Source organism: Coturnix japonica, chromosome 3 (genome assembly GCF_001577835.2).
Source record: "Coturnix japonica isolate 7356 chromosome 3, Coturnix japonica 2.1, whole genome shotgun sequence".
NCBI lineage: Eukaryota > Metazoa > Chordata > Aves > Galliformes > Phasianidae > Coturnix > Coturnix japonica.
The window spans coordinates 14197434-14222944 of NC_029518.1; the positions used below are offsets into that span (position 1 = coordinate 14197434).

Here is a 25511-nt window from a genome sequence, read left to right on the forward strand (position 1 = left end):
GAAGCATGCCAAGATAACCATGCTTGGATGCATATGGGGCTCTTTCCAGTTTCAGGAAGGTGCAAAGTGATGCACTGTGGAAGAAATGGCTCCAAAATCATTAATTAAAGACTGCCCTTCTGGTGTGCCTTATGACCAAAGTACTGTTAAGAACAAGATTTTGACAAGGCTTGAGCTTGCTTTGTGCGGATATGGAGTAGATGCTTGGGAGGACTGTGAGCAAAAAAAGACTGTAAAACATGTGCTTTACAAAGACATTAGAAAAAATGATTAGAGGGTAGTAGATCTCCCTGTCATCTTCTGCTCTTACCCTTATGTCCAGTGTGTAAATGCTCTGTAACTTTGAAATAGAAAATACTTCTGCTAGCTGTTAAGTTGAATGATGGATTCTAATTAGATGAAAACCAAGAAAACACAATAGAAGAAACAGGCTTCCAGCAAAGAGAGAGAAAGAGGCATTAAACAGCGGTATAGCTGAAGGATGTAGGTGCTAGCCCACTGGTAGTATCTGATTAAGTCCTTGTTCAGATAGTTGAACTAGAGATGATTTGTACATGGAAAATGCAATGATCATAACACAATTAGGGCTCGTTAAATGGGTCTTCTTGAGCAAAAGGGTAATTTGATTATACATTTGGGAAAGGTGGAAAAAAATTGGGTGGAGAGGAAGATCTGTTGTCTCTTCCCAGCCTCAGTGTGTCTTCCCTTTTGTCTCTGCAGGTTGCGAACGTGTGGGAACTGCTGAGTGGGAGCGGCCATGTCGCAAGCAATGCACCCGCCCACCTTCCTGGTGAATTTCCAACTCCTGAGCATTGTGGTGGTGCTGCTCTTCCATGCAGATGGCATACATGCAGAAAGCCCCAGTGAAGTGCCTGCCAACAAGTCTGAGGTGTGCACAGGCTCGTACATCTGCAAAAAGGGTGTGATCTTACCTATATGGGAACCCCAAGATCCCTCATTTGGTGACAAAATAGCTCGAGCAACAGTGTATTTTGTAGCGATGGTGTACATGTTCCTGGGAGTGTCCATCATAGCTGACCGCTTCATGTCCTCCATTGAAGTCATCACATCACAAGAACGGGAAATAACCATCAAGAAGCCCAATGGCGAGACCAGCAAAACCACGGTGAGGATCTGGAACGAGACTGTTTCCAACCTCACACTGATGGCCCTGGGCTCCTCCGCTCCTGAGATCCTTCTGTCCGTCATCGAAGTGTGTGGCCATGGCTTCACAGCAGGGGACTTGGGGCCAAGCACAATTGTGGGGAGTGCTGCATTTAATATGTTTGTCATCATTGCAATCTGTGTTTATGTTGTTCCTGATGGAGAAATAAGGAAGATCAAGCACTTGAGAGTTTTCTTTGTCACAGCTGCATGGAGCATCTTTGCTTACACTTGGCTTTACATTATTTTATCTGTGTCTTCTCCTGGGATTGTAGAGGTTTGGGAAGGCTTGCTCACCTTCTTCTTCTTCCCAATCTGTGTAGTGTTTGCCTGGATAGCTGACAGGAGGCTTTTATTTTACAAGTACGTCTACAAGAAATACAGAGCTGGCAAACAGAGAGGCATGATCATTGAGCATGAGGGCGACCGACCTTCCTCCAAAGCTGATATTGAGATGGACGGAAAGGTTGCTAATTCTCACGTGGAGAACTTTTTAGATGGGACACTGGTGTTGGAGGTAGATGAAAAAGACCAGGATGATGAGGAAGCCAGGAGGGAAATGGCTCGGATCCTGAAGGAGCTGAAACAAAAGCACCCTGACAAGGAAATTGAGCAGCTTATAGAGTTGGCCAACTACCAGGTCCTAAGTCAGCAGCAGAAGAGCAGAGCTTTTTATCGCATCCAAGCCACTCGACTTATGACAGGAGCTGGAAACATCCTGAAGAGACATGCTGCAGACCAGGCCCGCAAAGCTGTCAGCATGCATGAGGTCAACAGTGAGGTGGCAGAAAATGACCCCGTCAGCAAGCTGTACTTTGAACAGGGTACCTACCAGTGTCTGGAGAACTGTGGTACCGTTGCCCTGACCATCATTCGTCGGGGTGGTGACTTGACCAACACAGTCTATGTTGACTTCCGGACAGAGGATGGGACGGCCAACGCCGGCTCTGACTATGAATTCACTGAAGGGACAGTGGTCTTCAAGCCTGGAGAGACCCAGAAGGAAATCCGCGTTGGCATAATCGATGATGACATATTTGAGGAGGATGAGAATTTTCTGGTCCATCTCAGCAATGTCCGTGTGAGCACTGAGGCAGATGAGGGTATTCTCGAGGCCAGTCGTGTCTCCACACTTGCCTGCCTGGGCTCACCATCTACTGCCACTGTCACCATCTTTGACGATGACCATGCTGGCATCTTCACCTTTGAGGAACCAGTAACACATGTCAGTGAGAGTGTGGGGACCATGGAAGTGAAAGTGTTGCGAACCTCTGGTGCACGAGGAAATGTTATTGTACCCTATAAAACCATTGAAGGCTCAGCCAAAGGTGGAGGAGAAGACTTTGAAGACACCTGTGGGGAGCTGGAGTTCCAGAATGATGAGATAGTGTAAGTGAAAGTTTTATTTGTAACTTACAGTCTATCATTCTCCTGAAATTAAATGTACATGACTACCAGAGCTGCACTGGTATTGTGTAGGTGCCAGTGTGTTACAACAAGCCTTGAATGCTCTTCTGTGCTTCTGGTAGCCAGAAATGCTGTGTTCCTGCCTTGCTGGCAGGTCAGAGAGTTGTGCTTACTCAGGGGCACTCCACCCTCCCAGCAGCATAGTGGAACTGATGTGTAAGGCCTGCCTTCCACCTTCTATCCAGGAGCCAAGCGGTTCTCTATAGTTTTGGCTCTACAGAGAGAACAGCAAGCTAGCTGTTACCCCCCAGTCCCATGGAGTCACCTGTCTAAATCAAGTGTGTGAGTTGTGGAAACTGCATCCACTTGCCTGAGTTCCTCTGGGCACTGTTCCACTGACACTCCGTTCAGTGTTGCTGGATCTGGAGAAGGTCACTTCCTCCTCATTTCTAAGGACTATGGGTGACTGTGTCATGCATTTCCTGAACAAGTATTGTCATGAAAAGAAGTTTCATGGTTAGGATGCAGGTGGAGGCATATCTGGCTGTTTGCAAATTAGAAAATGAGGCTGAATGCTGATGAAGTATTGCTAGGTGGCTAGTGGAAAAATTGTTTGTGCTCTGCCTTGTTTATCATGTTATGCCAAGAATGTCAGTTAACTCAGTAAATCATAGCTGAAAGCATCTGTCCTTTGGTATGTTTGAAAGATACCGTCTTGCCCAGCTGTGGCTCTGGGAGAGCAAGAGCTTGGAGTTGTGTTGCCCTCATCAGGCTCTTCCTGCATTGAAGTCTGTGCCTGTAGACCAGATCCTGCCAACAACAGACACAGTAGCACAGAACCACTGCATAGGAATCAGAGCAGTCCTAGATAAAGGGCACTGCTGTGTCAAGAGAGACCTAAACAGTGGTTTGGATACTGAATCTCACACAGCTGGTCTCTTGGGAGCTGGGGCTCACCCAAGGTGAGCGTGGAGAGTAGGCTGTATGTTCTCTCTGTTATTCATACTTGCTCCATGTGAATAGGGACAATGACACAAATAGAAGAATTGTAAAACTCCTGGAAGCAACAGGAAATGAAAAGGTGATTCATAAGTTTTAGGCAGGGTATTAGTAAGCAGATGATATTTCAACCTCTCAGAAATAACTAAGCAAGAACTTCACAGCTCCAGAATTCTGGAGGCCAGAATGTGTATGTTGTTCCTGCTAGTGCTGGGAGCACACAGTACACTATTGCTCCGAGTCCAGGCTCCTGAGCAATAATCATAGTAGACAGGAATCCAGTTATTGGATTTGATTTGATTTCTTTCCTTGTAGGAGACATAGGGAGGTACCTGCAGAGATGCAATGAACTAGTCTATAAGGATATCCCCCAAAGGCTTTTTAGTTTTTAACCAAGTCACTACCAGCAAAATGTGACTGCCAGCAGGAAGACCTTGACATCTGATTTCACTTCCCCTTTGTCTTGGGAGTCAGCGCTCTGGCTGGGATCTCTGTGCCATCCTTTATTGAAGAGATATGGCATCACCTGCATCCATGCTTCCTGTCAGAGCTCAGCCCATGACATGGGGCTGGGCAGTGGGACTGTTGCTGGTGGACTTTCCACCCAGTCTTTTCACTGCTGGTTTTTGCTGGGAGCCTAGTGAGCAGGAAGTGGGCTGGAATGGGGCTGGTCACATCCTGCCATTGCTGTTCCCTGACCTGTCAGGGAGAGCTGCTGTGCCTTCGTCACTGCAAGCCTTCTTCCTTTTCTAACCAGCCATCTACATGCACACACCATGCAAGAAACGGGAAAAACAGCTTTCTTAGAAAACAGAGTGTGTTTTTCTTTCTGTGCAGGTGCCAAGGTATTGCCGTTATGTCTCCGTTGTCTTTAAACCATTTTCTGCTGATACTGTAGGCAGGGCACATGGGAAGCATCAGCGTGCACTTTAGGATTGGCAGCCTGGAGCAGATGAGAGCTTGGGGCTTATTTCATTCAGGTTGGAGAAGACACACATGTATCTTATATTTTGGGAGGTTGATGGCACTGATTTTACAAATTGCCATCTGCCCATGTGCTTGGCAGGCAGTAGGCGTTTTTCTGGAGCATAACTACTACAGTCCATGTTCAGGTGTTGGATGGTATGATCTGACTTGCAGAAGAGCTCCCACAAGCCCGTGTTTGCCTGGGTCAAAGTTAAGGACAGCTCTGCGGCACAAAGGCAAATCTGGTCCTGAAGCTGAGCTGCTGCTTATATGTATTCTCCCCTGGAATAATTTGCCTTGATGGGAATCAAGATGTGCTAGCACAGTATGTGGATTACAGAGATAAAGTCTGTTTACTGCGTCACTGGGTGTTAGTGCAGCACTTCAGCTAAATCACGGCTATGTAGAGTGCTGCCATTCTGCAGTATTTGACTCAATAAAGTCAGAGTTCTTAAACTTTAATATTTCCCATGCGTGGCTGGCCAAGAAATTGCTTTGCTGCCCATTTTAAATGTCTTCAGTGCTTCTTCAGCTCTGCCACTCTAGGGTGTATTGATCAGCTCAATAAAACTGAGCAAGATATGTATCTCTGGGACACTAACAAAGAGGGTAGAGAAAGTGCAGGAAGGTGAGAAGCTGAAAGAAAACAGTGTGAAAGACTGTATTTAAATTAGAGGGCTGGCTTGCTGGTAAATCCCAGTAAAATTAGGAAGTGCTGGGAGAGCCTGGATCTCCTGGAGATCTCCCTCCAACTCCCAAAAGGCCCAGTTACATAACATGTTATTTGTTTGTGGATACCAGAGAGAATTTCCCATTTTGCAATCTGTTGAAGTCTCCTTTCTCAGAGTATACAAAACTGCAGTGTAAATGCTGAAGCATTTCATCAGATTGTCCCAAGTTATGAGGGAAAGCTATAGATGCAGTCCAACCTGCATCTCAGCAAAGACAGCATCTCTGTGATGCTGCACAGGGACCTCTGGTGTGAGGCATCCATTTAGGACAAGGGACTATGATGTCAAGTTTAAGGGGGACCCTTTCCTCCGGGGCCACCTCAGCAAGGTGTCTCTGGCCTTGTCTTGAATCTCTGTTGATGAGTAAAGCTTTCTTGATGACAACATGGTCTAGTAAGATATGTAGCTGCAGGCTCTTCCTGCACACCCATCTGCTGCAGGTATTGTAACTGTCAGAGAGGTCAGAGGTTCATCTAGCCAGTGTATTTTTATCCCCTGACTGACTGCCAAATAATTCAAAAGGAATATAGCCTCTTATCTTGGGGGAGGAAGTAATCTTTTCCCCAGCTGATGGGATCTCTTCTCCTTGCTGTCTTGAAACATCGGGAGGTGCATCTCTTCCAGATGTAATTGCAGAGCTACAAGAAAACTGCATGTTCTTTCACAGTCGAGAACTAGCAGCTTTTCTAGAGCTGTCACGGCAATTAGAGAGCTATTATAACCTGTGCTCCAGATGTCTGCTTCCCCCCAAGTACCCAGCAGAAAGATTTGTTCTGCAGTTAAAAGTCAGTGAGGAAGATACAGATAACCAATTCTACATGTACTTTGGCTACACTGTATAAGTGCATGGACAGTCTTTCATTACTGTATCTTTTTTACAAAGACTACTGTATCTTTTTTTACAGTTTACAATGTATGGTTTAGTTGTTTTTCTGAAAGGTGCCTGCTGCTGGCTTAGGGAGGGAAATTCTTGGCCCATTGAAAGCTCCTTGTCCAAGCCAGCTTTGGCATTTCTCTGGAAGCACAAATCTAGGACAGTGACATAAACACCAGCTAAACCCTCTGATTTTTATGGAAAATATCCCCAGAGAGAATGTCCCTCCCAAGAGCTCTTTAAAAATGCTGGTTTCAATAAATATAGATTGTGGCACGAAGGGGAAACCAAGTAGTACTGCTTTTTGAAGTTCTTCTTTTCTTTTCCAGAAAAAGTTAAGTGAGGTATTTCTACAGAAATAGCAAAAAATAAAATCCTGCCTCACCCTTCTCTAGCTCAGCTTTGCATCTGTGACTTGCAGCTACAGGGGATGAAATGAAACCTCCAGCACTGCCAGCCTTACGGTAGAATGCAGTTAAGGAGCAGAGGCTAACCCAGTGTGGTGGAGTTTAGTGTAAACGAGGCTGAAGGTGAAGTAAACATTCCATTTTCCCTAGGGCTGAAATACGGCTTTGTTTTGGGTCCTGAGCTGATTGTCCCTTCCTCGGGAGGGAAAGATGCAACTATAACAGGATAATCTCTTTTCTCCTCTCCGTTGACATGGTTAGCCTTTCCTGAATACTTTTAAGCTGCTGTGCTCCTGTCTTAGTTGTACAGCACAATGCCATGTTAGGAGACAGTAGAGGAATAAGGCCACGTGGTATGGAGTTCGCTGCTTTGTGCTTTACACATTTATACCTCTATGCGGGAGGAAGAAACCAAACAAGCTTGAAATATTTTCTTTAAGGGGACTGATCTGGATTTTGGCTTCCCGTTGTGATCAGGATGGCCTGAGTCTTCCAATGCTGAGCAAAAAGAAAGCAGTTTGGGGCTAGGCACTTGGCATGAAAGAAAGGAAATTCACCTCTAGTTGAAAATGAAAGTCTGTATGGCTTTACCATGGCACATTTAGAGCTGGCTGAACATGCACCTCACCAAGCCTGCCTTGTGCTCGCTGTTGGCTTGCATATGCAAGCTGGGCATGAGGTGATGTGGATACTGTGAGTATATGTGTTGGCTGAAGAAAGCATTCTCAGGTCTCAAGCCTACAATGTGCTTTCTTACAACAGATTCTCTACGTGTCTTTTGGGCAGATCTGGTCTTCCTCAGAGGAAAGCCACTGGGTGTGCTCCTGCAGCAAGTCACTGCGGTGTTGTAGGACAAGCCCTGCCCGTGGCTTGCCTGGGGAGGGTGCGCGCAGTATGCAGCCTGTGCTGTTTACCCAAATAAGTCATGATGCATGTGCATGAGATCTAGGAACTTGATCTGATGATGTCCCCTGTGGAGTAGATTAGGCAGCAAGGCTGTGTTATTGGATGAAGCGAGATGCGCCAGCACATCACTTGAGGGGACAGGGGGGAAGAGGGGTGAAGACAAGAGTGGTTAGCTCTTGCTGAAGGACTGACACTGTTTTTGTCCTTGAAAAAACAATGTTTCCTTATTTGTAATGAGATGTTGTTGGCAATTTACCGCTGCCAGCTGCATCTCTGTGGTTGATTAGGGGAGCTTGGATCTTAAATATGTAATAACTCTCTGAAAGCTATTGAGAGGCAGTTATTAGCTTCATCAGGGCCTGTGTACACATCCGCTGTGCTCCTTTATGAAAAGGCTACCTATTAAAAGCATTGTAGTAATTTATAAAACACAGGATCTAGGCTTGTTTTAAGAAACTAAAGCAGCTATCCTAGCAAAGCCCGTTGGTGTGGGAAAGTCATCCTGCAGTACAACATGACTCCTTGGTTTCTTGGTGGGGAGATGAGAACAGTGGGAAGGAGAAGCCCTGTCCCCCTTTGCAGGTGCTCTTCCTTCCCTGCTATGGGCCTGAACACTGCTGGTAGCAGCACTAGCACCAGCTGCAGCACGCGCCCACCCTTCTCCCTCCCATGCACATGGGATCCTATCCTGGGTAAATTCAACCCCAGACTGTGTGCAGCACCCCTGAGTTCACACTGTGACTCTTCCTTGGGAACAGGCCGCCTTCCCTCTGACAGTTTGCCCCCTAGGCCTGACCTCAGTGAATCGTACTTAGTAGTTTTGTGGGCTTAATGTGAGACCAACAGAACAAAAAACAGACAGCTGACTACAGCCAGCATCCAAGCAGATGGGTAGAGAAACATCTGCTGTCATCCAAAGCCAAGCAGAGAGGAGAAGCTGGCCCTGGCAGACAGGCGGCTGAGTCAGAAGCAGACCCATGCTCTGGTCTGGCTTAACCACCTGTATCCCTACAGCACTGTCAGGCCAGAAGCTTTGATAAAGGATAGTCGTTCACAGCCAGAGTATGCAATGGCTGAGTGCATGGCCACCTACACTGGAACTGGTGGGGGCACATCCTCTGCTTTGTGGTCATAGGCATGGTTGCAGATCAGGCCAACCTTGTCCGTGTCCCAAATGCTGTTTAACCTGACAACATCTGAGGAGGTATCAAAAAGTCTGCTAATAATGTTTCTGATGCTGAAACAGGAGGCACTGTGCTGCTTTCCAAGAATGGCAATGCTGGATCCTGGGTGACAACGAATAATAACGGCATTCTCTGCTTTAAAAATATCTTAGCATAAGACAACAAATATTCCCACTGCTGTGCAAATGAGAGGGTGACCAGCATGTGCCTTTTCTGTCCAGTCCCTATATGGTTCCATTTCCATAGCGCCTGGACGCCTTCCTACACAATCACAGTGACAATAAAATGTGCCTGGCAGCGAACAACAAAGCACTGGCGAAGAACTGGGGCACAGACTAGATCCCCACGAACTGGGCGCCAGGAGGAGACAGAAGGAGCTGATCAGCGCAAAGCACTTTGTAGAGGAAGCCTTTCCAGCGCAGATGCTCTCAGATTGCTGAGAACAGACATGGAATTGGGATGAGGGGTCCATAGCTCAGAGGCCCAGTAGATACGATACTACCTTTGTGTGATACTACCTTTGTGGGTTGTTTTTTGGGTGTCTTTTTTTCACAGAGATGGTTTTCATTTTATGGCATAATTGCCAGAAAGTTCCTTTATTCTGAGGGGCAATTTTCCAGTCTCTGTTGAATAAAGTTGCTTGCCTTTAGGAGAAGAAAATAGTTATAAATTGGGCCTTTGCAAATAATTTGGAGTGGAAATATATTAACCCACTAAATGGTCCGTCACCTGTTGAGCCTTCCCAGGCTGTTTTTTTTGGAAATGGGTGGCTGGATCTGAAAGGAGAGGTATTGCTTTGGCTTGAGCAGGGAACAGGGTTTGCCGGGCACCAGAGACTGCATGGGGCTTTGCAGCTTTGCCTTTTCTTAGCTCAGAAGATCTGCACTCCCAGTTCAGGATTGGCTGTTGAAATTTATGTTCCTCCTTACTGACTGGATGTGTGATGGGACCTAGGGGGATAAGATATCACTTCTGCACAGGGAAAAAATAATATAAACAAAGTCAGTATTAATGGACTGTGCACAAATGATCCTACCGCGGGGGAAAGGGAGAGGGAACTGTAACAGGAGATTTACCTGACTCACGAGCTCTCCAGTGACCTGGAACTTGGAAAGAATCATACAAAAACCAGAAAATGGGCCAGCTGAGTAGAGAGGAATATAACAGCACTGCATGGGAGCGCTGGGTTGGAGTCAAGTTGAGCAGAAGCTGGATGAGGATTACAAGGGAAGGAGAGGTCTTGCCCACACCTTAGCAGTGCAGAGGGAGAAGGAAAGTGGAGCTTCTGGCAGCTTCCACCAAGAAGCACATCCCTCTTTAGATATCCTTCAGTCTGTGCTCATGAGGCTGTCAGGAACATGCTCCACGAATCTCACAGGTAGAGGATGGAGATGATTTAACCTACCTGTTCTCTGAGTCAGTGCAGATACTAACATTCAGCTTTGTGTTATTAGAGAATGCCAGAGGGTCTCTCAGAGCTCCTAGCAGTCCCCTTGGAAGTCTTCCTGGGTGATAGGGGAGATCTGCAGTCAAGCTCCAGAGCTGCCTTCAGTATCAGCTCAGTCAGATTAGGTCTGCTTCTATAACTGAAAGAGTCTAGAATAAATAAACACATTATTTGTAAGTACCTCAAAGATAACAAGGAGATGAGTAACAGCCAGCACAGATTTGTCAAGAACAAATCTTATCAAGCCAACCTAATTTCCTTTTATGCCAGGCTTTTGGGTATGAGAGAAACAGTGCTTGTCACATAACTCAGCTTCAGAAGGGCTTTCAATGTTACCTAGTTCAGTATCTCTGTAAAGAGGTGCTGTCTAAATAGGCCACTGGGGTGATGGGGTCACACCTGTGTGAAAAGAGAAATGTGACAGTGGACAAGGGTGAGAAGGTGTTCTGAAGGTGTCATCCTGAACTGAAGCTTGTTGGAAGCAGAAAAGTTTGCTGTTAAACATGCAGATAGAGTGGACAAATTGGAAACATTGCTGTAGTTAGGATGGAGATTTAGAGAGATGGGCTGAGAAATATGATTAAGAGGAAGCAGGACATTTTAAAGAGAAGTGCTTATGCAAGAAGAGTCGAGCACAAATCCAAGCAGGAGGGGAGTGACTGAGGCCATCATGAATCAGCAGCCAAATCTGAGCTCACAATGTCATGCTTCTGTAATGAATGAGGCCAACGTCATCCTCGAGATATTCATGAAATCCAGAAAAAGTCGAGGAGAGTCCCAAGCACAGAAAATGACCAGTGGTCTGAGAAATGTGACCCTAGGAATGAGGCTGAGAGAACTGGGACTTTTAAATTTAGACAGCAGCCTTAGGGAAGGTCTAAGCCTTGAGCTATGTAAAGAGCAATCTATGTCTTCGGGGCTGTGAGGCAGTAGTAGAGAAAATTCAAATTAGACAGGAAGGAATTTCTTCCATGTATGTGTAGGTCCACCCAGGAGTAGTTCGGGAGTGGGCAATTTCTGTCAACAGAGGAAAACTTAGAGGCGCTGGTTGAAGATTTACCGGAGGTGTTTGGTGTCTTGTCTCTTTTAGGATAGCATTGGGTCAGATGAGGTCTTGGGAACTCACCCTCTCCTGTTTTTACATGCTAGCCAGGCAAAAGCATTCATCGTGTAAGCTGTACTTCAGTCAAGAGGCCTCTGTCCTGCATGACCTCCTGCTGCAAATGGCTGGTTGGGTAATATGCAAAGCAACCTACAGATGGAGCAAAGACCAAATGCATCCATACAGCTTTCAGAGCTTCCCTCTGGCTACCCCATATGGGCTCTTTGTTCCCAATAGGTATCTCGGATGGGGATGGTGCTCGCCTGCTGTCTGTCTCCTTTGCTAATAATTAGACGCAATCCAAGCTTCCCTGCAGGAGAGCCCTGTCCCTATGGGGGAAGAAGCAAGGCTGCACAGATTAAGGAAGCTAATTAGAGGGAAAGAGAGCATTGGTACTGAAGCCCCAGCAGCAAACTTTGAAATCTAGATAAGGGAGCAGTATTTTAATTATATACAATTAAAACACTGCATCTCAGCCCCCTGAGAACTGGCGGTCTTGGAGAACACCCCCAAAGCTGCTAATGAACCAATCTGAAGGTGGTGGTGGACTGAGGGCTGTGCATATTAAACTTCACCTGGCAATTAGAAGGTCTTGGAAAATTCACTTGGACCACTGTCTTCTTATTTCTACATAGTGTCCTCCCTCTCCCAGAGTGGTTAATGGGAATCCAGTGCTCTGGCACTGTGTGTTGGGATTTCTCTTCTCCTATGAGTATCTGAGCACGGACCCTAATACAGTTACTTCCCTTCCTTGCTCTTTTGTCTTAATTGTACAAGTAGCCCCTGATCTCTGATCCTTCACGCTGCCCTCTCCAAGGTAGGGAGTTTGCTCTCCCTGCAAAACACCTGCCTTGGCTTCAAACACATGCTGTTGCACCCCAGGCTAACTGAGCCAGCAAGCTCTGTGGGCTGCAGCAGTAGCTGTTTCTGGATGTTAATGTTGTAAAAAAGATTATGAGGGAAAGTCTGGATGGATCTGCATCATCCAGCAGAGAGCTGCTGGATCAACCTGAAGTTTTCTGAAATTCCTCTTCCACAAACCCTTACAGAAAAGCTTAAGCTCAGCTTTGGGTGCCTGTTTTAATTAGCAAATACTGAGTGCCCAAAGGCAGCATGTTTGAACAGTACAAGCAAAAGCCTAGAACTCTCTTTCCTGCATCCTCATCTCCTGCCATTCCTCTCCCTTGCCTGGTCTTTGCCTCCACTTTCTTGTAGGCCCTGCACGGACCCTGTGGGTCACATTTGCAGTATTATAACAAACAGCTGCCGTGGTGATTTGGTTGCTTAAATCATACAAGATCTGCAAGTTATGCCAGTGTCATGAGGTTTATTTTATTTGTCTGAGCCTTTCTGGTGATGTTTTCCTCTGCAGTGCTAAGAACTAAACCCTCCAGGGGTTTTCTGCACATTGTGTTTTAGGTGAAAATTAAATTTCTTGTTGAATCCCAGAGCTCCCAGAGTTGAGGCTTTAAGAAAAATGCTGAATAACATCCAGAGAGCCCTGTCTGGCCCTTACTGTGCCAGGGGAGAATTTGTTGTGCTTTTAGGAGGAAAATTGATCTCTGCTGTCCACCCTGCAGAGCTGGAAGGGAAGGGGAGAGGAGAGGCTCCTCTGTGCCAGTCTTCCTGGGCCTAGTATAAATGAGTGCATTGGTCTCTTGCGAATATACAAACAGATTTCTACAAAGCACTTGCTAATGAATCGAAACAGCAGTTTGTCCTCTCAGTGATTTGCAGGGAGTCAGTAAAAGACTCGACTCGGGGAGCTCATTATGCATCTAAAGCAGTGTATTTTTAGTGGAGATCCCAGGAAGCCACTGAAGAGGGTCAGCAGCACGAAGAGGAAACCTGTGAGAGAAACCAGCACTGCCTCCATGCCAGGCTTTGCTGGTGAACGTAGTTTTGATTCCCAGCCCCAATCACCATCAACTCACGGCCAGGCTGATATCATGCTGGAACTATTTATGGCCATGTCTCACGTACAAAGCAGAGGAGAGGAGAAAAGGGTGAAGGGAGCACCACAGCAGCCTACCTGGATACTTTGTCATGTTCAGGGTAGACATGAGTCCTTCCAGAGAACTTCTGGAAAGCACAGCCAGGCACTTGGGAATTAGAAAAGAGGCTGGTTATGAAAAACTGTTGGGCTGTTGCTACATAGTCCATGTCTTAAATTCATTGAACTGGTGCTGCACAAATTTCAGCTTCACTGTGTTTGCAGGGAGAGGCCTTGCTTGATGCTCAGCAGCCATGCTAAAAGCAATAAGGAAAAGAAAATTAATTTGAGCTTGGGAAGGAAAATAACCACCAATGCCAACTCAGTTTCTAATTGTGCATGAGAAAGGGAGAGCTAAAGTGATCTGAATTAATCTGCTATTGTTCAGCATTTTGGTGCCAGGGTAGCCAGACTCTCTGTGGGTGATTATGTGCATGCACTCACGAGAGATGGGAAGGAAAAAGGTAATGTGAAGAGTTCCACATTTAAGACTGTGTCAATCCCTTCTCTCCCACCTACATCAGAGACTAAAAACCACTTTGCTGAAAATCAAGGGAAAATATACCAGTCTGTGTGAATAGTTGTAGTGGAAATGCTGAGTCACAGCCTGAAGCAGTCATTGAGCACTGGGTGGGAAGGCAGTGCCAACCCAGGGGAGCTCAGGCGCATGCAATGCTCCTGGGTGACCGGGAGGGCTGGGGCCAGGATCCACCACTTCCCAGACCTCATTTAAGGTATCTCATCTGGGGATTCCTGTCTACCTGAGGACCTTACAGGCCTTCTAAAGGTAAGCAGTTTCTTTACCTTATTTCTGCACATGCTGCTGTCTTGTCTGAGTGGATCTGTGCTGGCTGTGGCCTGGGACCTTGCTGCTCTGCTGTCTTGTTGTGCTTTCCATTGCATTACCATAGCATTTACTTCAGGAAAAAGGCTTTACCTTGTAGGAATGTTGCAGGTGACTCAGTTGGCATCTGAAGAGATTAACTGAAGCTCCTGGTTTGTTTGTTTGTTTGTTTGTTTTTCTTAGGACTTCACAGAAAATTCAAGTTGCAACTTGAACCCAACTTTCATTCTTTAACTCTGGAAACTCCAGCAGGAGCTGGAATCCAGTCAATTGTTTTAAAACCACTGTGGCAGAAGGCAAAGTAATAACACTTTTGTATCTCTGTCTGTGCAAAAGCCAGAGGATTAAAAAGGTGTATACCGTGTTATGCAGCTTCTGCAACAGCTCCTTGCAGGCAGGCAGTTGCTCCTGGCACCCTTGTTAGGTGACAAGGAATCCAACGAAGGAGTAGCAGGGAGTAGCAGGGCCGCATGCCAGCTCTGTGCCTGGAGCTGAGCATGGTGGTGATGTCCACCAGAAGCTGTGGGAAGTAGGACACAGCGCTCTTTGGTTTGTGACGTCCGTTTTTTTCCTTTCTTTTTTCTGGAGCTTAAGCATGTGTACTAATTAGAGAGGGGAGCTGGTGAGCTCTGCTAACACATTTAAACACGGATAGCTTTAGGCTTGCGTTTGGATCATTAAAAATGAAGTAAAATGATGATCATTTTGCACCAGCTCCTGTGAGCAAGGGCCTTGATTTGGCAGCAGTTATCTTCTCAACACTGCAGCACTAATGACTTTTCATGTGAAAAGAGACATGTGTCATTAACACAGGAGAGTGGTGTGAACCCACTGCATGGAAAGGGGGGGCTCACCCTGTCAGGGGCTTTCCAGTAAACCAGGGTTTTCTCTCATTGTTAGGCCTGGTGAAGCCTTTCCAGGGAACCTCACCTCCTGTCTCCTGAGGGTCTTCTCTGCCCACTGGTGTACCCAGGCAGCCCAAGTGACCCTCCCTGGATGTAGAGATTGAGTGCACCTGCAGTAAGCCTGTAGATGATGCTAAGGTGGAAGGAAGTTTCCTTCCTGCCTGAAGGTAGGAAGTCCCTACAATGGGATCTGGATAGACTGGACTGATGTGCTGAGACCAATGGGATGAAGTTCAACATGACCAAGTGCTGTGTCCTGCACATTGGTCACAATGACCCCATGCATTGCTACAGGCTTAGTGCAGAGTGGCTAGAAATGTGCATGGTGGAAAAGGATCTGGGGGTATGAGTGACATCCAGCTGAATGTGAGCCAGCAGTGTGCCCGCGTGGCCAAGAAGGCCAATGGCATCCTGGCTTGTATCAGCAATAGTGCAGCCAGCAAGAGCAGGGAGGTGATCGTCCCCCTGTACTCAGCTCTGGTGAGGCTGTGCTGTGTTCAGTGCTGGGCCCTTCGCAACAAGAAAAGCATTGAAGTCCTGGAGGGTGCTCAGAGAAGGGTAACAAAACCATGAAGGGACTGGGGCACAAGTCTTAGGAGGAGCAGCTGAGGGAATAGGAATGTTCTCCAGTCTGGAGGAGAGAAGGCTCAGGGGAGACCTTACTGCTCTCTACTGCTGCCTGAAAGGAGGTTGTGGCCTGGTGGGGATTGGACTCTTCTCTTAGGTAATAGTGATAGCATGAGGGGGAATGGCCTCAAGTTGTACTAGGAGAGGTTCAGGTTCAATATTAAGAGACATTTATCCTAAGAAGGAGCTGTGAGGCACTGGGCCATACTGCCCAGAGAGGTGGGGGAATCAATGTCCCTGGAGGTATTTAAGAACTGTGGAGATGTATTGCTGAGGGACGTGGTCTGGAGTGGTCACGGGCATGGGTTGATGGTTGGACATGGTGGTCTTATTGGTCTTTCCAGCCTTGATACTAAGATTCACACTAAAGTGAGGTTTAATTCCTTGTGTCAAAATGGAAGTCATCAATTTTTAAATGCCAACGACAGCCTGCAAATAAAGGCTTTGTCTCACAGCTGCTGTAAAGGTTACGTGGCTGCAGGTCACTTACTGGTAGTGTTGCACTGTACGTTTCTGCCGCTGAGAACAGGTGTGGGAAAGGCTGACATTTTATTTTGCTCCAGGAGTCTTTGCTAAAAAACAAACCCCTGTAAAATCTGTGATTATTCCTTCTCTAGTTTTTAATTTAAAAATAAAGGTTAGGCTTCTGTGGTAAGTTTCCAGTTCTCCTCACTTTCACTGAAAGGAGGAATTACACTGAGGAAATCCTGAGGAAAACCATTAATCAAATATTTCCCTGGCCCCAGCTGTTGTAGGACTGAAATCAATATGCCTGTACAACACTCTCCGCATAGGGAGGCAACCAAAGTGGTCTGTACATGCCATCCTGAGCAATCTCAGCATACATAGCCATGTCATGTTTAGATCAGCTGTATGGTGTGATCACACTGGCTGACGTTCAAATGGGAAAAAGGCAAGGGTATGAGTTATATTGGAGCTTTCATTGCCTAATTTCTCATTGTCAACCACCTTCTGTTTTAAAGTCTAGTGGAGTAACAAGATAAGATAAACCTGCAGAATTTTCCCCAGTGGGGAGTGAGAACTAGATGATCTCTGAGGTCCCTTCCAACCCAAGCCACTCTATGGCCTAAACCCCTGGGGTTTATTCCTTGAAATTTCTGAGGGAACAAATCAAATGGCTACCAATCCAGCTAGTGGACAGAGGTAACCAGGCTTCTAAGGAGTGCAGAAATAATCATACCTGATGGCAGAGTGACTCTAGAGCAGGTGAGGAAGCTGAGAAGGGTCAGCAGGCATCAAGGTATCACCAAACCATAACCCTATTTGAGGTGCTCCCTTTGAGGGTGGAAAATACTATCCATCCTTCGTCCCACAGAATCCCTTTTTTTCCTACTGCACCCATGTCCAAACCCAACCTCCCCTCCAACCCTGGTTTTCCCTGCTCACATTCTGAGTTTCATGGCCTTGTGCTCCTCCCAGGCCCTGGAGAAGCAAGGCAAGGTCACGGGGAGCTGCTAAACGTTAACTGTCTATCTGTAAATCTGTGGATACATAGAAGATGGCTATTTTTAGCAGTGGGAAGTGACTTGCAGACAGCCTGTCAAGATGTGCAGCAGAGATGCTGGCACTTGAAGGCCATGCACCCTGACCAGGTGGTTTCCTGGAAGATCATCTGCAAGGAGCCAAAAAAAAATGCTGAACCCAGTATGTCAGTAGGACCATTTTCACCTCCTGCATTATCTTAAGATGTTTCTTTTGTCGAATATGCATTGTGACACAGCCCACACAATCACCACCATCAAAAGCTGCAGTGGGTTGTATTTTAAACTGCAGATCTCAAGCCAGCATTGTCTTCCTTGTTGTTGCTGTAAAGGGTCTTATTGCATCTAATGGTTGTTTCTGCCCCGTGTGCTCACCGTTTGCTGTGGTGTAGCCAGTTGGCATTGCTTTGGCACTGATGGAGATCAGAGTCTGAGCGGTTGGTGGACGGTGGTTTTGTAAGTGTGAGTTACAGGAAGAGAAACAAAAGAGGGCTTGTGTTTAAATAGAAATGGTTCTCTCACCGCATATGGCAGGGACGCATGCAGAAATGAATTTTCTGCTGTTCTCTCAGTAACAATAAGCAGGTTGAGACAGCATGTTAGAACTCAAAAGATGAAACATTTGGTTTCTTTTTTAATCTGCTTTTGAAATTCAGATGTTCAGACATCTTGCTAAATGCCTCTGCTCGGCATTGCTGTGCTTCCAGAGCCCTATGGGTCACCTGATGGCTTTGCAATAGCAATGACTGCTTTATAATTCAGGTCAGTGTGAGGCAGGGGGATGCTTCTGTGTGTTGCCAACATGTTAGGCTGCTGCAGATGCAGCGGTGAGTGCAGCATGCTGATACATCCCTTGGACAGCAGAGCTCTTCACGAGCACAGCATGGCAACCATGCCTTGAAGCTGGCTGACAACACAGGCTTGTTAATTTTAACAGAGGTTAATGGATCTCATTGCTAGGGACTTCGCATCCTTTTCTTTGACCATATATAGCCAAGGTGTCAACTTACAGGCCTGGGGATTTCAGCTTTCTGTTTAGATTTTAGATGAAAGGCTGCAGTTGGAAGTGATTGTTATAAATATTTCCTACTATCTGGTAGCAGCCTGACTTCAGTCCCTTCTAAGGAATTCACCAGCATCATCTCTTACAACTGCTGCAAATGCTGGTAAAGGGCATTCAAGGGAAGTGTGCCTCAGAGCTGCCCAATCCCACAGTGCGCTGGAGGGATGTAGAGCCAAAGCCCTGCATGGCTGCAGACCTTTGCCACCCTTGCCACAGCTCTGTTGCTTTGCTGTGGGACTGCTGCTAGGGCAACACACGCATCTGGCATCACGCGCTCCAGCTCAGGAGCCAAAGAAAGACCATCAGCAACACTGTGAGGCTCCCTGGGAGCAGGAGCAGAGGGGAAGTGCTGGGCTCCAGAATGCTGGGCTTGCAAAGGAGGTGAACATGTGCGGTGGAAAGGGCCATCTGTATTCTCCACTAGTTTCTCACAGAGATGGGGATAGATGCTATGGGAATCCAGGAATTTGCAGCCACTCCATGCAGAAGGGCTGGAAAAAAGAAACAAAACTGCAGTAAAATCAATGAGAAATCCTGACTCCTGGGGCCTCTGGAAATTTGTGCCACAGAAATGCTGCGCCCTCATGCAGTCTCCAAAGAAGAAGAAATCTGCTTTCAGAAAAATCCATCTGCATATTGCATGTATTTATAGTCTGCTGCAAGCCTTTCCAGTGAGAACTTTTAGAATTTATTTTAAATTAAAGTGACTAGCGTGACATACCACTACTTAGCCTTTTAACAAAAACATTTTAGTCTTATAAATACGGTTGCTATTATTAAACTCCAGGAAAAGCCAGCAAGCTGCTCCAAATAACATCCTTCAGATGTTTGCCTGCCCAAGCTCTCCAGATACAGAGAACCGAGGCATTTGAACACCTTGTTGGAGGCTGGGATTGTTTTATTTTCTGCTTCCATTGTGGCAGTTGAGACTTGTTTTAAACTTTATTTTCCCTTTTCCGTTACACTATTCCTTCTGTGTTTTTCTTTTAGGCCCTTTTCTCCTCCCTTACTCACAGCACAGTGAAGCCCAGCTCCTGGTGACACTCTCTGGCCTTCATAGAATTATTAAGGTTGGAAAAGACCTCCTAAGGGGATCATGTCCAACTGTCCACCTACCACCAATATTGCCCTCTAATCCCTAAGTGCCAAATCTTCCCTTTCCTTGAACACCTCCGGGGATGGTGACTCTACCACCTCTCTGAGCAGCCTGTGCCAGCTCCTCACCACTCTGAGAAGAAACTTTTCTTCGTATCCATTCTGAGAATTTTCCTAATATTCTTACGGAGAAACCTATCTCAGCTGTTCCCAAATTGTATGATTTGAATATGTTAAAAGGAAAATAACCAGCAGTTTGGGTCAGTCCCATCTTTTAAACATTGGTGCTTGGCCAGTTTGTTTCAAAACCGGAGCTGAGCAGCTCTTCTTCGTGCAGCCTTTAAGCCTGTGTGGCTGCTGAGAGAGGGAGGAGGCAATAAATCTCTTCAGCCAAAAGCAGGGACCCATCCAGTCACTTAATTAATGAGGGGCTTTCTCCTTATTTGTAACCTCCTTTCAAAGTAAATGAGTGTGACTGGTAATGAAAGGAAACATATGCAGTAGTTTAAAAATAGATGTCAGTGTAGCGAGGAGAATCGTTGCCCTGCTGTGCGTAGCTCAAGTTGGCATCCTGCATATCCCATTTGCCTGAGACTGTGAACGGGAATGAACCGGAGTGCGTGGGGGTGCCTTTGCAGAGCCAGGTTTTTCTGCCCATAGAATCATAGAATGATCCAGATTGGAAAAGAGCTTCAAGATCACTGAGTCCAGCCATCAGCCTGGCCTGCTGAGCCCCATTACTGAACCGTGCCCTTTTGTGCTATGTCCACCTGTCTCTTAAACGCCTCCAGGGATGGAGACTCCACTGCTGCCTTGGGCAGGCACATGCTTAAAGTAGGAAAGCTTAAGATCTTAGCATTTCTCTTCCTGTCTGGCATGGGACACTGAGAGGTATTGAGAGGCTTCTGTGAAAATCATCTTTGTTTGCTTTGTCGTTACTCCAGGTTTTCTTTTCTTTCTATTTTCCCTCTTAATTCAGACAGTTGAAAGGACATGTAAATATTATGCTTCTGAATGAAAAGCATACAAGCTTATTTGGTCAAGTTCTGGAAATAGCCAGGAGATGGTGAAGAAGGGGTAGTGGTTCTCACAATCACACCTGCCCTGGTTCTGCCTGGAGTGACTGCATCTAGGGCCTCATCCACCCCCAGGCAGGCTCCTGCCTGCTGCTCCTCTCAGTGCCTGTCAGTGCCACCACCAGAACAAGCTGGGCAGTTGTCCATGCAAACTGGTAGAAAAGCAAACACTCAAGCGTAGGGGGGAGGGAAAAAAGATTAGTTAATCTCTGTTACAATTACTTTATTATTGTTTTTTAGCCCTGGAGGTTTTGCGATGGTTCCAGAGATAAGTCTTTCTGCTGTATCTGTAGCGTTTAGTAATCTGCCAAGTAATTGCATTGGTTGTAAAGATGGTGTGGTAATAAGCGTGTGTACAGCTGGGATGCAAAAAGCAGAGCTAATCCAGCTGGGGGTGCCAAGCAATAGGCAGTGCAGAAGTAATGATTATTAATAGTGTGTTGACACAGGCTGATAATGCCCCAGAACCTTCATTCTCCATATCTCACCAGCGGTACATGGATGCTTGGTGCGGAAGGCAAACACCATGTAACTAGGAAACTGCCCACCACTGAACTTCCTTAGTGTATTTATATAAGGTAGTGTGTCCCTAGAGACACAAAGCTCACCAGTATGGAGGCTCTGGGGTACACTTGGAGCTGAGGGCAACCAAAATACCAGGGCAGGGCATGGGGCCCCTGTCTTACTGTTTTCGTTTCACAAAGGATTGTAAACTGTGTTCAGATGTAACAAATGTAGACACAATGCAATGTGTAGGCACGAGCAAAGTTGTGTATGGGGAGGGCTCTTGTCTGAGTTAATTATTCCCAGAACCAAAAGTAATTAATGCTGAGCTTTATTGTTGGAAGCAAATGCAAGATGAGTTAGTTAGAAAAATATTAAACAGGGGGAATCATTATGCAGCCTGAAGGATAGGACTGGTTGAAAAGGGAGAAAAGAAGCTTAACTGAAAAAATATAAGACCTCATGGTGCTGGGGGGGAAAAGAAAATCCCCAAACCAACCCAAAGCAAGTATCTTCATGTTTTCACTTTCAGGTTCTTATTATCAGGTTCTTACTATCATTATCTTATTACCAGTCAGGACTGTAGAGGACTGCCAAATCGCAGGGAAGGTTGGGGAAGTAATTTTTTTTTTTACTTCTCATTCTAAGTTGGTTTTTTTAGGTGTTTTTTTGCTTTTCCTGTTCTTTCAGAATTTGTTGGGTTTGTGGAAAGTTCTGATATGGCAAACAGAAAGTAAAACTTTGGCTGTTGAAACTTTATAGTGTGTTAGAATTCCTTCAGCTTTAGAAGGTTTCTTCAACTCCATAGGTTGCTCTGAATGTAATGCCTCCTATTTCCATGGAAACGACAGCAACGAACACAATAACACTGTTCGATTGAGGAAGTTCTCTGCTACAAAACACTATTTTTCAGCACAGCCACCACCATTAGCTGTGCTTTTTTTTTTTTGCCAGCAGTAAACAAGAGCCTCCATGCTGCACTCAAATCTGCATGGCCATCCAGAACATGATTTCTTTCAGATCTCTGTTGCCACAGCTGAAATGCACCACCCACCAGCTCAATGTGCTCATGTCCACTGTTTGGTCTCCGGATACATTCAGTAAGCACTGATGAGTGTCAGTGAGTGCCATTTTTTTTCCACATGGAGGAATTCAGTCTCACACCTTTTTTTACATATCAGATGCCATTGTGTCACTCTGCCCCTCTGCTGTCTGTCCCACAGCAACAAAATGAAACAGAATATTGGTGGGAAGGTTCAGCCTTTACTGCCATACCACCAGCACTGGCCTCTGACACTGTAAGGCACTACTCAAATCATTCAAGTTAGTGTTACAGTGGGTGAAAGCAAGCAGTGAAATTGAACCATGGTATGCAGAAGGCTGATCTTATTGCTCTCCACACACTGAATATTTACGTTGATCTAGGTTTTATTGCCTCAGAGACTCAAGCATCCCTTGACCAGAGTGGTGCATTGTTATCAACAGCGTGTTCTCACTTTGTCTTGGGATTGAAGCTTGTTTCCTACATAGAAGGGTAGAACTTCTCATAGCTGCAGCCTGGTTGAGAGGAAGGGCATATAAGAAGCTTCCCCTGCCACCCAGAGGAAGCTAGCTATGGCATAGCCCTTGTATATTGCTCCGCACACCAAGCCAAACACCTTGTCCCTTCCTTCTTCTCAGAAAAGATCATTTTGGCTTACTTCTGCAGATGCCCCAAGCCAGACTAGTTTCTCAATCCCTCCTTGTGCACCTCTTCCAGTGGTGTTTGTGGCACTGCTGCAAGTTGTGTAGATGGCCCTCTGGTTTGTGCTAGCTCTGCTTCAGGCCACTGCAGTGTGTATAGGGATGCGGGTCAAACCAGGGCCTCATCTTTACAAGGTGGATACAACTACAGAACAGCACAAATGGCTGTGCATCTTCCTTTTCAGATGCTGAATATGAAGCAACTAAAAGTCAGTGCTTAGATATGCAGAACTGCATAGTTAATACTAGAAGGAACTGATTTATTTATTTTTGTATTGGTTAGACTTGTGAACAAGTCTCCTGGATCACAGCGTGTGTGTCTGTGAAGAGTGGAAAAGGATTATTTGGGCAGTGAGTCTGAGAAACATTCATATGTGAGGATAGGGGATTTCACCTCTCAGCCCACATGCTTAGTCAAGCATCTGTGGACTTCTGTCATGACAGGCCTTAGAAGGATGTATCAGTGGTTTCCTTAAGTTGAAGACAACCAAAATTGCCTTTGTTGCCGAGTAAGTGGTTTGGATCTCATTTTCCCACTGCATCTCGTACTTTACAGGCTAAAAAAGACATGAGAAATAGAAGTGACTGATTTTTCCATTCCTTAAGCTGCCTCCACGTGGGTTGATTGCTCAGGGGATTTCAAGGCAGACTGAAACACAGACAAATAGTGGCTTCGTGTACACTCTTAAATATTGCTGTGTTTTGAATTTTGTTAGGAACTTGGCAGACTTTTCCTTGAGCTCTATCTTGCTTTTCTGCCTCCAGTTTATCAGCTGCCATAATTTTAGAGGCACAACTGCAGTGTACAACCATTTACCTCAGCACGCATGAGCAAGGGAAGCACTCTAAGAACATGTACGATGGGTACTTTAATCAGACTAGAAGCTGGCAGGCAGAGCCAATTAGCACCAAACTGGTACATTGTACAACTGAGGAAACCTGTCTTGTGCCATCAGTCCTGGACTTGGATGGGGAGCCTGCCTAGGTCACCATCTTTGCTGAGTTGTATTCTCTGAGCTCTGCCCAAAGAGACTTTGGGTATGTATATACTCAGGGGTGTATATATCCAAGGCAGAGGATGTCATAAAATAGTGCCTCACTCAGAAAGTAAATTCAGTCTCATGATCTTTCTGAGCTGACTGAAGCTCTAAATCCTGCCAATGATGCAGCCATAATTCCTTGTGTGAGGCGCTGAAGACAGATGTGCAAATCCTAGTTTAGCACAGCAAATAGGTGTTTTTCCACTACTCCTAAGAAGCTTTTGACTTGTGAAACCATAGTTCTTCATTTGGGTTTGCTGTAATATGTTCTGTTCAGGGTAAAAAAATGTGGGATGGTGGTGATGCTGGCCATAACCACAGCTGAATTAGATGATTAAGTCTCACAGACCTTTGGGGATGGGGGAGGCACAAGCAAGCTGGGGAGAAGGGATGGGTATGAAACGACCAAGGAAGGAAATTAGCACCTCTGGAGCAACACCAGTCTTGCATAAACACGAGTATGAAACCTGAAGGCAGGAAGGAAAAAGGACTGGCTGATAACCGATGAAACTATTAATGTGACAGGATGGCTTCTTGAGCATGGTCCAGACTGTGGCATATTTGGGAATTGCTGGCAACTTTCCATCTGTTAGGGAGATATTCATGTTCCCAGAGCAAGAGGGAGAAATTCCCTGTTTGCTGTTTGTTTCCTCCACAAACAGATCCAGCTGGTGTTCAGAATCCATTGATGAAAGATTAAGACACACCTCTCTGTAGCAGCTTTATTTTCTATGGGAAAGAGAGCTCTGACCACCATAATTTCTAGCACTGCAAAGTGTGCTTACCTTGAATTTCCCCCAGCATAGAGCAAGTGGAGTGGACTGGGGACCAGGGCAATGCAGTAGGAGTCCCCATCTGAAGAAGTCTTGCAAGCTGGAAGGAGGCCTGCTATGGACTGCAGCAAAAGCTTGCTTCTTCTGCAGCATTACAATGGGTGCATTAAGTGCAGGAAAAGGCTGTGCTGCATACACAGTCACGTCAGCCTGGAGTCTGGGAACTCATGTCCATGAGAACAGGCAGTTCTGCTGACCCAGTGACCAGCATCAGCCTCTCAGGAGGATGAAAGCTTCCCGGAAGGCACCCCCTGGAAAACCCCATCTTCCCTGATCAGCTCTATGCATCTGTATGTTTTGCTCTGAATGCAATTCATTAATTAAGGCTGCTTTGACTGACATCTGGGAGTGGTTATGTTCCACTCTGCAAGGAAGCAGGTGCCGGTATCCTGCACACACAGGACAGATCCTGCACGTGCAGCAGCAGTTTTCATGTAGTGAGCAAACTCTTCAAAGACACTGATTCAAAATCCAGTGGGAGAACAAGGCAAGTTTCTTGCTAGCTTGTCTGTGTATCTGTACAATTAATGCAATTCAAAGAAGGGAGTAGATTACTTAGAGACCTGTCTGCAACTTTGACTCTTTCAAGGTAAACCAAAGTGGAGATAGCCTGGGGAAAAATCCCAAGGCAGACAGCCAGGGAAGCAGCTTGGACAGGCTGAAGGTGCTGGCTGGATGGGGTTGGAGGAAGGGTGCTTGCAGACACTGTTACCCCTGGCACAGGTTCCCCTGAGGCCTCTGAACCCCCCTTCAGGTATTTTGTTCTCTATATCAGAAGCATTCCAAAGGACATAAATCAGAAGCATTGCAGGGTATAGGACATCCCTTCTGGGCAAATTTGTCTGTGAATTTGTGGGCATAACTATTCTCTTCTTGAACTATTCACAGCCATATGGCCATTTGGGGTTTTGTGTAGCTGCACATATCGAGTGCTCCCCAGTGGTAGAGATCAGGCATGTAGAATAACTCCTGTCTCTCAGGAGCAAATGAAAATTTTGCCTCGTGTCACCTGGTTTTGGCAACTATTCTCATCCTTTTATCTGAGCCCTCTGCAACAACAAGGAGTGAGGATGGTTCCTTACAAACAGACTACTGCATA

The 25511-nt window shown here is 46.0% G+C and overlaps 1 protein-coding gene across 14 annotated transcripts in view; it reads left to right on the forward strand.

Annotated features, from left to right (window-relative positions):
* Positions 1 to 25511, forward strand: part of SLC8A1 (solute carrier family 8 member A1) — a 97319-nt gene that overhangs the window by 22110 nt on the left and 49698 nt on the right. For all 14 annotated transcript variants that reach the window (XM_015857026.2, XM_032443663.1, XM_032443664.1 and 11 more), the window contains one exon: positions 721 to 2553. In XM_015857026.2, the coding sequence (XP_015712512.1) occupies positions 758 to 2553 (1796 nt within the window). In that variant the 5' untranslated portion in view covers positions 721 to 757. The remainder of the gene's footprint in view (positions 1 to 720; positions 2554 to 25511) is intronic.